The 13,217-nt window shown below is 37.7% G+C and overlaps 1 protein-coding gene across 1 annotated transcript; it reads left to right on the top strand.

Annotated features, from left to right (window-relative positions):
* Nucleotides 1-4,842: 4,842 nt before the first annotated feature.
* GCK72_013075 (uncharacterized protein) lies at nucleotides 4,843-7,653 on the top strand (the record flags this gene model as incomplete). Its single annotated transcript, XM_003090873.2, has 6 exons — nucleotides 4,843-5,010; nucleotides 5,287-5,384; nucleotides 5,754-6,124; nucleotides 6,338-6,540; nucleotides 6,983-7,392; nucleotides 7,491-7,653. The coding sequence occupies 6 exons, from the start codon at nucleotides 4,843-4,845 to the stop codon at nucleotides 7,651-7,653; spliced, it is 1,413 nt and encodes a 470-aa protein (XP_003090921.2).
* Nucleotides 7,654-13,217: the final 5,564 nt, after the last annotated feature.

The following is a 13,217-nucleotide window of genomic DNA, read 5'->3' as shown; positions in this document are numbered from 1 at the left end:
ATGACATTGTGAACATTGGGAAGAGAGAGAGGGAATCTATTTTCAATTTTTTAAACAGGGTGATCTATTGATGCTTGTGGTTCATTAGTTCAAAAAAATACAGTTGAAACCAACAAGAAACGGGTTTCAATAAGATTTTCACTATTCTAAACGTCCTGACAAAACGATTACTTGAAACTTCTTCTTGTAAGCCGTGAATATCTCATGTTTAATGGTAAACCTAATCACTAATTATATTTGGCATTGTGTTAAAACAGTTAACGTATGTAGGCGACAGTAGGACTACCTATTAGCTCGGCATAGTTTTTACAACAACCCTATACCGAAATGCCCTTGAAAAAATGTATTCTTCTCTGAGTCTCTCAATTTCGCACACTATTTTTTTAAATTTCGGTAGAGCGCGGTTGTAATAAGCGTGCCGTGCTATTAAGTGACCGTGTGTCTTCTAAACTAGTGATGTATTTTTGTAGACGGTATATCTCCAGCTTCTTCTGTACTGAGCCTCTTCGCGGCGAAGAAGATCAACAGATGTTACACTTCTACAAACCCGGCGAATTCGTCACGCCGGGAGTGAAACATCTGGCCAAGAAGTACAACGTCTCACGCAGGTCAGAGGTAGCGTCGAATACTCTCTGTGACCGGGCGGCTTTAGCATTGGTTTAGCAGACCATAGTAAAGTAACTAGAGACACCCAAACCGCTCAAAACAGCACCAAAACCTGCCTCAGTCCTCCGCACTCGGCCTCTGCAACTGTTACGGTAGATTCAGTAGCACGTCGAGAGAGGCGATCTAATCTTGGAGTTATGGATGTCTACCAATCAAAAAGGACAAAGTTAACCCGGCCAAAAACCAGAAAAACCGATCTAAGAATATGCACTTTTAACTGCAGGTCTGTCGCCACAGACAACAGACTTGCAGAACTACTCGAAGAGACAAATCGCATTAAATACGACATTATTGGTCTCTCAGAAACAAAAAGATCCGCAGAAGTGCATATGACAAATCGGGACGGAACCGGCGTAATACTTGGAAAACGCAACGACTCTTCTGTATCTGGCGGTGTAGGATTTATAATTAATAAATCCCTTATGCCAAAAATAAAAGAGATAAAGATAGTGAATCATCGTATCGGATACATTACACTGCAAGTGAACAAGAATCAGTGCACTATCATACAAGGCTATGCACCCACCGCTGAATACGAAGAAGAAGAACACTCAAATTTCTACGAAAATCTAGAAGACGTGTACAAGTCATGCAAGAGTAGATATAAAATGGTCATAGGAGACTTTAATGCCAGAATCGGCGAAAGGAAAGGAAACGAAGTATTCATTGGCCCACACTCCATGGAAAAGAGAAACGACAGTGGAGAGAGACTTGCCACGTTCTGCGAGGTCAACAGAGTATTCCACATGAACTCACAGTTCATAAAGGCGACTCACCGACGGTGGACCTACATCAGTCCCGATAAACAACACAGACACGAGTTAGATCACATTCTTGCAAACGGAAAATACATCACCGACGTCTCTGTTGTTCCTTCATTCACAAACGGCAGCGATCACCGTATGCTACGAGCAAAAATCCACATAAACGCAAAACAGGCGAAGTACGAGCAAGTGAAGAGAAGGAAGCCGCCTAGAAGAGTCCTAGACCCGACAGCAGCGTTGCTCGCAACAGAAACTCTTGACTCTTGTGAAGATTAAGATATCGATAAGGAGTACGATACCCTTGTACATGTTCTGAAGAACGCGCAAGACGCTGCTGTGACAATGCCAAAGAATCATTCTAGAAATAGACTGACGGACAATACAAGAATATTACTGGCAAAAAGAAGATGCACTGATAGATCAGACCCCAACTTCAAGACCCTGTCCAAAGAATGTAGGCAAGCAGTGAAGAAAGATCATGAAAATTTCACGAAAGATAGATTTCTGAATGCTGCAAATCAGAAAAGGAGTCTGAAGAAGGTTGCAAGGGACATCAACGAATACCAATCATACATTCCATGTTTGATATCAGGAGAGACGGGAGAAAAACTCACTTCTCGAGAAAAAATGGAAATCGAAGTAAGACGGTTCTACTCAAATCTGTTTGCAACTAAAAAACCGAACGTTTCAACCACTCTCTCTCAACAAACAGAAGCATTACCTCCATTCCTTCCAGAAGAAATCCAACACTCCCTGAACTCATTCCAAAACGGTAACGCGGCGGGAGAAGACAAGATATCAGCAGACTTCCTGAAAAGTTGTCACTTCACCGTTCACAAACTCCTAGCAAAGAGATTCTCACGGTACCTGAAAGAAGGAAAAGTTCCAACAAAGTGGAAATCGTCAAAAACAACTCTAATATTCAAAAAAGGAGACAAAGAAAATCTAGAAAATTATCGTCCGATCTGCCTGCTTCCTGTACTTTATAAAGTCTTCACGAAATGTATTCTGAATAGAATCCGAAAGTCACTGGAAGAAGCACAACCGGTCGAACAAGCAGGATTTAGAAGATCCTTCTCGACGATTGACCACATCCATTCAGTGCAAAGACTGCTGGAAGTCGGTCGAGAATACCACATACCAATCACAATGGTATTTATCGACTTCAAAAAGGCATTCGACACGATCGAACCCACTGCTTTATGGGAAAGCCTGAAGACTCAAGGGATAGACTCTGTATACATAAAACTCCTAAAAGAGTGTTACAACGATTGCTCCACCACAATCACACCTTTCTATAACCCAGTCAATATCCCCATTACCAGAGGTGTCAGACAAGGTGACCCCATTTCACCAAACCTGTTCTCTGCTTGTCTCGAATCGGCCTTCCGTCGAATGTCATGGCCACATCTAAAAGAAGACAAAGATGACTACGACAACTCCCCTGGTATCAGAATTAACGGCAGAAACCTAACACACCTACGATTCGCCGACGATATCATTCTCATCTCGAAAACTCCACAAATAGCGGAAAAAATGCTACAAGAGCTGGTAAACAGTTGTGAAACAGTCGGTCTGGAAATAAACGCGAGTAAAACAAAAGTGCTGAGGAACAAATTTGCGTCAAGTCACCAAATACATATCAGAAAAAAACAACACCATGTCAGCAATTGAAGATGTTGAGGAATACGTATACTTGGGGAGACTGCTCAATACAAAAAACGATCTAGAGCCAGAAATTCACAGAAGACGACGATCGGCATGGGCTGCACTCAACAACATCAAAAACACAACAAATGCCCTGACGTGTCCGAAAATCCGAGCGCAACTTTTCGACTCCATTGTTCTCCCTGCACTGACATATGGATCAGAAACATGGACTTTCACTAAAGCTCTATCCGAAAGAGTAAGAATAACACATGCTGCACTTGAACGCAAACTCGTCGGAATTACCCTCACGGAACAACGAGAGAAAAACCTCCACCGAGAAGATATAAGGAAGATGTCCCAAGTGAAAGACCCTCTTGCCTTCATAACGAAACGAAAGTTAAGTTGGGCTGGCCACGTGATGAGAAGAAACGATAATCGGTGGACAACGTTACTTCAAGAATGGATACCCAGAAATGAGAAAAGGCCAGTAGGAAGACCACCAATGCGATGGGCCGACTCCCTGAAGAAAGAAATCTCAGTGCGACAAGGAACTCAATTGATCGAACCTTGGAGCACAATCGCCAAAGATCGGAAAAAATGGATAGCTGTGATCCGCGCCCACACCAACTGAGCGAGGAACGGATCGACTAAGTAACTAAGTAACTAAGTTAATGGTAAACCTAATCACTAATTATATTTGGCATTGTGTTAAAACAGTTAACGTATGTAGGCGACAGTAGGACTACCTATTAGCTCGGCATAGTTTTTACAACAACCCTATACCGAAATGCCCTTGAAAAAATGTATTCTTCTCTGAGTCTCTCAATTTCGCACACTATTTTTTTAAATTTCGGTAGAGCGCGGTTGTAATAAGCGTGCCGTGCTATTAAGTGACCGTGTGTCTTCTAAACTAGTGATGTATTTTTGTAGACGGTATATCTCCAGAAATAAATAGCGATACCAGAAAAAACAGCAATAAGGTTTTGTAACAACCAATATCCATCTATTGCTGAAATTTTCCCTGTGACCGTATACCAATTACTTGAAACAGTTAAACAACTTGATCACCGATTGTGAAAAATCCGCACTGACACTGATCATTAGTCTAGGAACTTTCTGGAATATCTGTTCAGACGAAGACTGCATATCGATTCTGCATTCATAACTATTTTCCGTCATCTTTATTCAGCTCCAATCGAAAAAAATCTCAAGTTTATGACATCGATGAAACGGAGTTTGCAATGGTGTGAGTCTACTCACGAAGACGGTTTCCTCTGTTTCGGTCACTCCTGATCTGCAACTATAATTTATTCTTATGATCTTTGTAGCCCAACCTAAATAATATCTCTATCCTCCTGCACCATCCCCACTACACTGAAGGTCACATAATCATAGAACAGTCAGTATCATCAAATAGTCGGTAAACTCTCGTACACAACCACAGAAATAGATACACAGAGAACACATTATAAAAAGAGATACAGGTATATTCGTCTTCATCGGTAAATTGATAAGAACAACTGTCACTATCTTATCTATTCCACTGTTTCGTCGTTTCCATTTTTGATTTTCTACCTATGCAGTTCTCTATTTTCGTGAGAAATACTTTTCCAGTTAAAAGTATAAAAGAAAAAATCAGGGTCAGAATGTTTATAACACACTGAAAATTGCTTAAAATTTCTTTTTAGCTGTTTCTAACTTTCCGTTTATTTTCAGTTACTTCACTGATCCATTGGTTTCCACATTCAGACCATCTCAATCAATGCCGTGCCCATCAAAATGTCACGGAGGTCCTGGGTATGCATCCCCGCAAGATGCAATTAAAGGACCGAGGGAAGAAGTGTTATTTGTGACTGCACCACATGCAAACAATGGTCCAGATGCCATTTTTACAGTTGATGTCAATCCGGACAGTGACGCTTTTTGTCAGGTAAGGACAAGATCTTTTGAAATTTCTGACTGTTTCAAGAGTTACATGTTATTGTGTCAGTTTTGGTATTGCAGTTAGACCAACTTTTAACGATTTTCCATATAATTCTGTTTTGGGACGTTTTTCGCAGTAATGATATAAAATACACTTTTTGTCAGATACAGACCTAATCTTTTGAAATTTCTGACTGTTATTAGAGTTCCATATTATTGTGTCAGTTTTGGAATTGAAGTTTGAACCAGGACTTGATTTACCTGTGTAATGTTTTTTTTCCAGGTGATCAGTCGAGTGGACGTACCAAATATCGGGGACGAAGTACATCATACCGGATGGAATGCGTGCTCTTCTTGTCATGATAAACCAACTGAGAAGAGGTAATGAACATTTTGGAATTTTTCTGTTTCAATTGCTTTATGACTAGCCTGACCCAATTTAATATTGCTTCCGCAACAGTATTTAGAACTGAGTAATAAAATCAACTGCGCTGCGCTGAAATCTGCAAAAATTTTTGTAGAGTTGATCTCAAAAATACTCGCTGTGGTCAACAAATGACTAAAATGAGGGTAAAATCACATCAATCAGCTCAAAAAGTGATTGATTAAGATGCGTATCAAATGCCACAACGAAATTGGAAAAATTAAAATTTGAATTTGCCTACAAGTCCAGTGGAGCGCGTTCAATTCCAGTAATCACCCCCAGACACCCTGTGCTGCTGTCTCAAAATCACCCTCGCCCTATTTCAGATCCCACCTTATAGTCCCATGCCTGAATTCCGATCGAATCTACGTCATAAACGTTGAAAACGAGAAAGAAATTTATCTCGAAAAGACAATAGAACCATCGAAACTCCACTCTCTCAATCTATCATTTCCCCATACTTCTCATTGTTTAGCTGATGGAAATATAATGATAAGTACACTTGGAGAAGCAGACGGAACACCGTCTGGAAACTTTTTATTGTTGGATGGAAAGACGTTTGAACCGAAAGGAACATGGCCAGCTGATGGGAAAGTTGTCAAGTTTAACTATGATTTCTGGTATCAACCGAGAAGAAATTTGATGATTTCGACGGAATGGGGGTCACCGAGTCATATTAAGAAGGGGTTTAATCCAGGTGAGAGGGGCTAAAAGTTTGATGAAGGGGTATCTGAGAAACAAAAAGTTGTAAAAACATCTGTTTTATGCTTGTGTTGAAACGTGTAACAACAATATTAGATTAATTTTCAATTCTCTTGGCATTGAAATTATTTATATCAGTTTTTCTGATTCTCAGTTTTAAATTCCAAAATTTGTCCAAACAGATATCCAAATTCTTCTATGATTCCAGCTCACGTATCCGAAGGTCTCTACGGTAACAGTGTCCACATTTTCGAGTGGAATTCCAAAAAACACCTCCAAACAATTGATCTACCAATGCCACTTGGTGCACTCCCGTTGGAAGTTCGATTCCTTCATGAACCGACAAATGAGAATGCATTCGTTGGATGTGCACTTGGATCTGCTATTTTTAGAATTCATCCGGATAAGAAGGTACTGTTTCAGAACAATGGTTCTATTGGGACGAGATTTTTGAACAGATCATTGTGTGTACTTTAAAAACAACTCAAAAAATCCTGGGTTTTTTTTAGAAATGTCTTAAAATTTCGGAAAAATCTAGAAGCAATGGATTCACTTAAGGTTAGGGTTCCGGAGCACATTTGTGTTCTTGAACACGTTTAACATTTGTTTTTTAATCAAATCTTGATTATGGGTAATTTTTCGTGAATGGACAGGACGAACACAAATGTGCTCCGGAATCTTAAACGAAATCATTGTTTCCAGAATTTTTCCAAAAATTCTCCGAAAAACTATGAAAATTTCGAAGAATTTCCGCTAAATCTTTGAAAAAAATTTCAGTTCCAAAATGTTCTGAAAAGGTTTTCGAAACCACACATTTGCTTTGAGGTACGCAAGACCTAATAAATATTTCCAGAATCCATCAGTCCAAACCGCTACCCTCTCCGCTTCTATTCCCTCAAAACGTGTGAGTGGATGGTCACTTCCAGAGATGCCAGCACTTATAACCGATATTCTGATTTCAATGGATGACAGATTCCTATATGTTTCGTGTTGGCTTCACGGAGATATTCGACAATATGATATCACGGATCCATCAAATATTAAATTGAATTCTCAAGTTTATATTGGTGGAAGTATTCATTCGGAATCGAATATTCAAGTATTAGATCAATATCATTCTGAAATTCCAGCACTTTATGTGAAGGGACGAAAAATAGAAGGAGGACCACAGATGTTACAGTTATCGTTAGATGGGAAGAGATTATATGTGACGACTTCTTTGTACAAGCAATGGGATCAACAGTTCTATCCCGAGAATGTCAAGTGAGTATGCTCATAAACAGTCAGAACTGAAAAACAATGTTTTGAAAAGTCAGACATAAATGTTCTAAAACAGCAAACAAGACCTTTTCCATTTCCAGATCCGGTGCCACAATGATTCAAGTCGACATCGACCCAGAAACTGGAAAAATGGAAATCAATCGAAATTTCCTTATCGACTTTGGAAAAGTGTCGGGCGGTCCGTACTTGGCTCATGAGATGCGTTATCCGGGAGGAGATTGTACTTCTGATATCTGGATTTGAACTGTTTCTATGAATACGCTCCAGAATAATCTATTACCCACCAGTCACCTCTTATGTAGACTCTGAAACAATAAATGTAACATTGTTTCCAAGTGGGGATACGTTTTTTTTTTTTCAAATAAAATCAGTCAGTATTCTCAGATATCACTGTTTTTTGTATATACTAAAACTGTGGGGCACCCACTTTGTATGGTAAGATTTTCGCACTGAACGAGTTTTGTAGCATAAAATTTGTCTTCTGAATTGTTGCCCTGTTTAAAAATGTGTGTTTATTATCCGTGTGCCGTGGTGTATTTATTCAAAAACACTTCCATAACAGGGTACTAGTGGATAAAGTTAGGTGATCCCTGTTTTCTGCGTGTTCATTCACAAAACATAAGCATGCAACATAAACAACTTGAGAAAAAAGATGGTAAGACGCACTCTCTGACTCGTTCGATCACCCGTAGGCACACGAAAAAAGTTGACCATCTCCGATTTGCCTATAATTTTTATCAAAGATAGTATCAAGTGTTCTCAGCAAACTGGGGTACTTTTTGGCCGGGTTCGTCACCTGGGTATCTAGGAAAATCAAAAAATCGATATTTTTCGAAAATTTTTCCTAAGGTAGTTAGGTATGAAATCTTAACGGGAAGTTATAGCAGACACTATTTTAAGCATTTTTTGTGTTTGAAAGAAAAATCCAGCTCAACACCTTCATTGTGAAAATTTTCAAAATGTGTGAAATTTTCGAGATTTTTTCATGAAATCGTTTTTATCTCGGCAGTGACACGAGAAGACATTATTTTTTATTTTAAATTCGAAATCTACATAAAATTTAGTATCGGAAACATGCTGTCCCTACTCGTAACTCTAAATCCCAAGAACGGTTTTTTGGGGAAGAATGAGAAAAACTGCGATTTCAGTTTTCAAGTCCTTCCAGTAAATCGTTTTTGATGTTTCAAAATAATGGTTTTTTAAAGTTTTTCATTTAATCATGCCATTTTTATTCAGTTCCGGAACAATTTTCGATCAAACTAACAAAAAAATTTTCGAAAAAATTGAATTTTTTTATTTCTGAAAATTTTCTCCCGAATTGAATCATTCCGACTGAAATGTTAAGGATAGCATTATAAAATCAGGAGAATATAACTGGAACATTATTTAGGTTCATAAAAAACTTGATTCCCACTGTCGGCTCACCTTCTACTTACGCGTTCATGGTGAAATTAAGCGAAATTTTCAACTTGGGAAGTTGGTGCAACGGTTCTTCATACTTGCAACGTTATTTAATAAAGAATTACGATGAATATAACAGAAATAGTGAGAAAATTGCAAAAATTGATAGATTCAGCAAGATTTACAAAAAAAAAACTTGAAAAGTTTTTTCCTGATATCCATAAAAAGGTCAGACCATTGAACATTTATGAGTCCTAATTTTTTAAAGCTTTTTTCGTAAATCTTGCAGAATCTATCAATTTTGCCGTTTTCTCACTATTCCTGTCATATTCACCGCAATTCCCTGTCAAATAACGTTGCAAGTATGAAGTACCGTTGCACCAACTTCCCAAGTTGAAAATTTCGCTGAATATCTCCATGAACGCGTAAGTAGCAGGTGAGCCGACAGTGGGAATCAAGTTTTTTATGAACCTAAAGAATGTTCCAGTTATATTCTCCTGATTTTATAATGCTATCCTTAACATTTCAGTCGGAATGATTCAATTCGGGAGAAAATTTTCAGAAATCAAAAAATTCAATTTTTTCGAAAATTTTTTTGTGGTATGATCGAAAATTGTACCGGAACTGAATAAAATTAGCATGATTAAATGAAAAACTTGAAAAAACCATTATTTTGAAACATCAAAATCGATTTACTGGAAGGACTTGAAAACTGAAATCGCAGTTTTTCTCATTCTTCCCCAAAAAACCGTTCTTGGGATTTAGAGTTACGAGTAGGGACAGCATGTTTCCGATACTAAATTTTATGTAGATTTCGAATTTAAAATAAAAAATAATGTCTTCTCGTGTCACTGCCGAGATAAAAACGATTTCATGAAAAAATCTCGAAAATTTCACACATTTTGAAAATTTTCACAATGAAGGTGTTGAGCTGGATTTTTCTTTCAAACACAAAAAATGCTTAAAATAGTGTCTGCTATAACTTCCCGTTGAGATTTCATACCTAACTACCTTAGGAAAAATTTTCGAAAAATATCGATTTTTTGATTTTCCTAGATACCCAGGTGACGAACCCGGCCAAAAAGTACCCCAGTTTGCTGAGAACACTTGATACTATCTTTGATAAAAATTATAGGCAAATCGGAGATGGTCAACTTTTTTCGTGTGCCTACGGTCAGTTGATCGATGCTCGATTGACTCAGAGAGTGCGTCGTAAAACCTTAAACCTAGTTGTTTCCGTTTTTCAGAAAAGATGCTGGTAACTCGAACTCAGAAGTGGTAAGAAATCGGAATAATTTTATAAAATCGGTTTCTGAATCTGTAAATAAGTATAAATAGATACGCATATACTAATATTAACGGCATACGTTTCAAATAATATTAAAGCTGTGACCTAAAATTTAAAATCAATGAGTTTTATGAATGCAAATAAAAAATGCTGTTTCAGTGAGTTAATACAGCTGCCGTGTTCAATTCGAAATTTATTACCTCTTGTACATAACGATCATAGTTGTACGGAATGCCATTTTCCGAAAAACCGGAATCCGGAATCCGGAATCGGAATCAAATTTTTAATTTTCCGGAATCCGGAATCCGGAACCGGAATGAAAATTTTCATTTTCCGGAATCCGGAACCGGAACCGGAATGTCAAAAAAAAACCCGGAATTTCGGAATCCGGAATTTCCGGAATCCGAATTCCGGACAACTATGATAACGATGTCATTTTGAGTAGACCCAAGGCATACAAGATTCCAGTTAACGACCGTTTCATAATTGTATTAAACTTGACAAATCTAATATTGAATCATTCCTGTGATGATCTTCGTAAAATTGATAAAAGTTTTTAAATTTTAACATTTTAGCTGGAGAGCCTACCTTTTGTACTGCTTATTTTCAGTTAGACGCAACAAACTAATCTGTTTCGCGTCTTTCATGAGATTACTCTGACTATGAGCTTAACTCGAAGTTGCAAGTGACATCATAAATTCATTATTATTTTTTGATGATCAGTAGAGTTCTCATGCCAAATATTGGCAATGGTCTTCCTCAGTGAAACAGCGAACTGCAAAAATTAAAATTTGAATTTACCGCCAATGTCTAGTGGAGCGCGTTCGATTTCACTACTCACCCCTAGACCCTGTGCAATGTTACTGCACGTTTCAGACAAATTATTCCAAATATTTGTTTTAAAATTGGTTCTAGTCAATATTTTATTGATGTTTCACCTACTGCACAGAAAGCTCCACAACTTATGAACAATAGTTATTCCGTATGATAGGGTGTCCATTCTTCCAACTGGTCATTCTCTATTTGGGAGTATCATGCAACAAAACGTCACTGACATTTTGAAATTTTCAATTCACAAGTACGGATATTTCATCAGACTCACATTAATCAGAATTTCAAAACTCACAATATAACAAAGACAAGAGTTAGAATGCCGAGTTGTCCAGAATCCGGATTCCGGAATTCCGGGTTTTTTTGACATTCCGGTTCCGGATTCCGAATTTTGAAAAGATGATTCCGGAAAATGAAAATTTTTATACCGATTCCGGATTCCGGATTCCGGTTTTTTGAGTCTACTTTTTCCGGAATTCAGAAGTTGATATTTTGAATTTTTTTGAGTTTAAAAAGCAACTATGGCATTTCCTTTTCAATTTTAATCTTCAAAAGTAGTTTAAAAATCAATTTATCATTAAAAACACTCGAAAAAATGACTTGGCCTTGCAAATTTATCGAATCATTCCGAATTCCGGGTTTTTTGTCATTCCGGTTCCGGATTCCGGATTCCGGAAAATGTAAAATCTCATTCCGGATTCCGAAAATCGAAAAATGTCTTTCCGGTTCCGGATTTCGGAAACTGAAAAATGGTATTCCGTACAACTCTGTTAGAAAGTCTTCAATAACTGCTGAAAAATCAGAGAACACAATAACTTTTGTTCTCAAATTCTAAGCAAAGGGAACTACGTATTTATTGTTGCTAACCAGTTGGATCTTACACTTACACGTTATCTGAAACAGTAGATGTGTATAAGTGTTAAACATTTTTTGCTCTTTTTTCTCTGCAGTTTCAAACACTCATCATAAGTCAGCATCTTTCAGAAATATCAGTTTTCCTGCTTTTTTTTCAATTATTTTTCAGGACAACCATTTATCCTCTCCGGACACTTCTAGAAGTATGTGCCAGTAAAAATTCAAATTTCATAATTTCTCTCTCTGTTCCTTTGCCTTTATTTGAAAATCCCAAGTTTTTATAATTATTTTCCGTTTCAGCTGGTTTATGGCTAGTCTGAACCAAATTAATATTTCTGCCAATGTATAATGTTTAGAATAGAGTGCTAAAATCAACCGCGTACCGCTGAAATCGGCAAAACTTTTTTCGTTTAAGCTGCGTATCGAAATATTACAACGAAAGAGCGAATTGGAAAAAATACAATTTGAATTTGCCTCCAAGTCCAGTGGAGTGCGTTTAACTCCAGTTTTCTCCGTGTGCTGCTCTCTCAAAGTCACCTTCCCCTCACAACAATCCGACTTTCGAAACAATTAATAAAACGAAGACAAGAGTTAGAAAGTCTTCAATAACTGCTGAAACATCTGAGAATTCTTTTTTTTTCTCAAATTCTAGGCGATGTTTCTTTAAATCCATTTTTATTGTTGCTAACCGAATGCATCTCACACTTACAGATTATCTGAAACAGTAGATGTGTGTAATTGTTATAAAAATGCAGTTAATATTTCTGTCCTTTTTTTCTGCAGTTTCAAACACTCGTCATAAGTCAACACCAGAGCTGCGCGGAAGTAAAATTTTTTGAAAAATAAGAAGGAAGAAGGAAGTGAAATTTGCAAAAAGAAAGAAGGAAGTGAAAAAAAAGCCCGGAAGAAGGAAGAAGGAAGTCGAAGGAAGGAATTCCGCACAGCTCTGGTCAACACCTCTCAGAACTATTAGTACACAACCAATTCCCTTCTCTGGGCACGTCTTTCGAAATGTAAAGTTGAAAAATTATCTCAACTACCACTCTGTTTGAAAATTAGAGAAAGTATATAAATTTATTATAAAACTGAAGCTATTTTCAGAATGTCCCAAACTTTTCTGCTTCTACTGAGCCACACGCGAAAATTGACAACAAAAATCTTCATCTCCGGACCCATTTCAAGCGAAGCAGCTAGTGGATAACGGTTTCAAGGGAAGGGTATATTCCAATGCTAAATAACGATACAGTCAGTGTGCTCCACCGGTGAAGAAACCGGCGAAAACCCGGTTTTTTTCACCGGTGAAATTTTTCTCGGTTTTATAAAAATAAAAACCGGAGTCAAGTTTGGCAAAAACCGGTGTTCATCGAAATTCCCCGGTGTTCAAAATTGAAAAACCGGTTTTCCCCGGGGAATCTCCGGTGTTCACCGGTTT

Source organism: Caenorhabditis remanei, chromosome IV, assembly GCF_010183535.1.
Source record: "Caenorhabditis remanei strain PX506 chromosome IV, whole genome shotgun sequence".
Classification (NCBI taxonomy): domain Eukaryota; kingdom Metazoa; phylum Nematoda; class Chromadorea; order Rhabditida; family Rhabditidae; genus Caenorhabditis; species Caenorhabditis remanei.
This window is presented reverse-complemented; position numbering and strand designations above follow the sequence as displayed.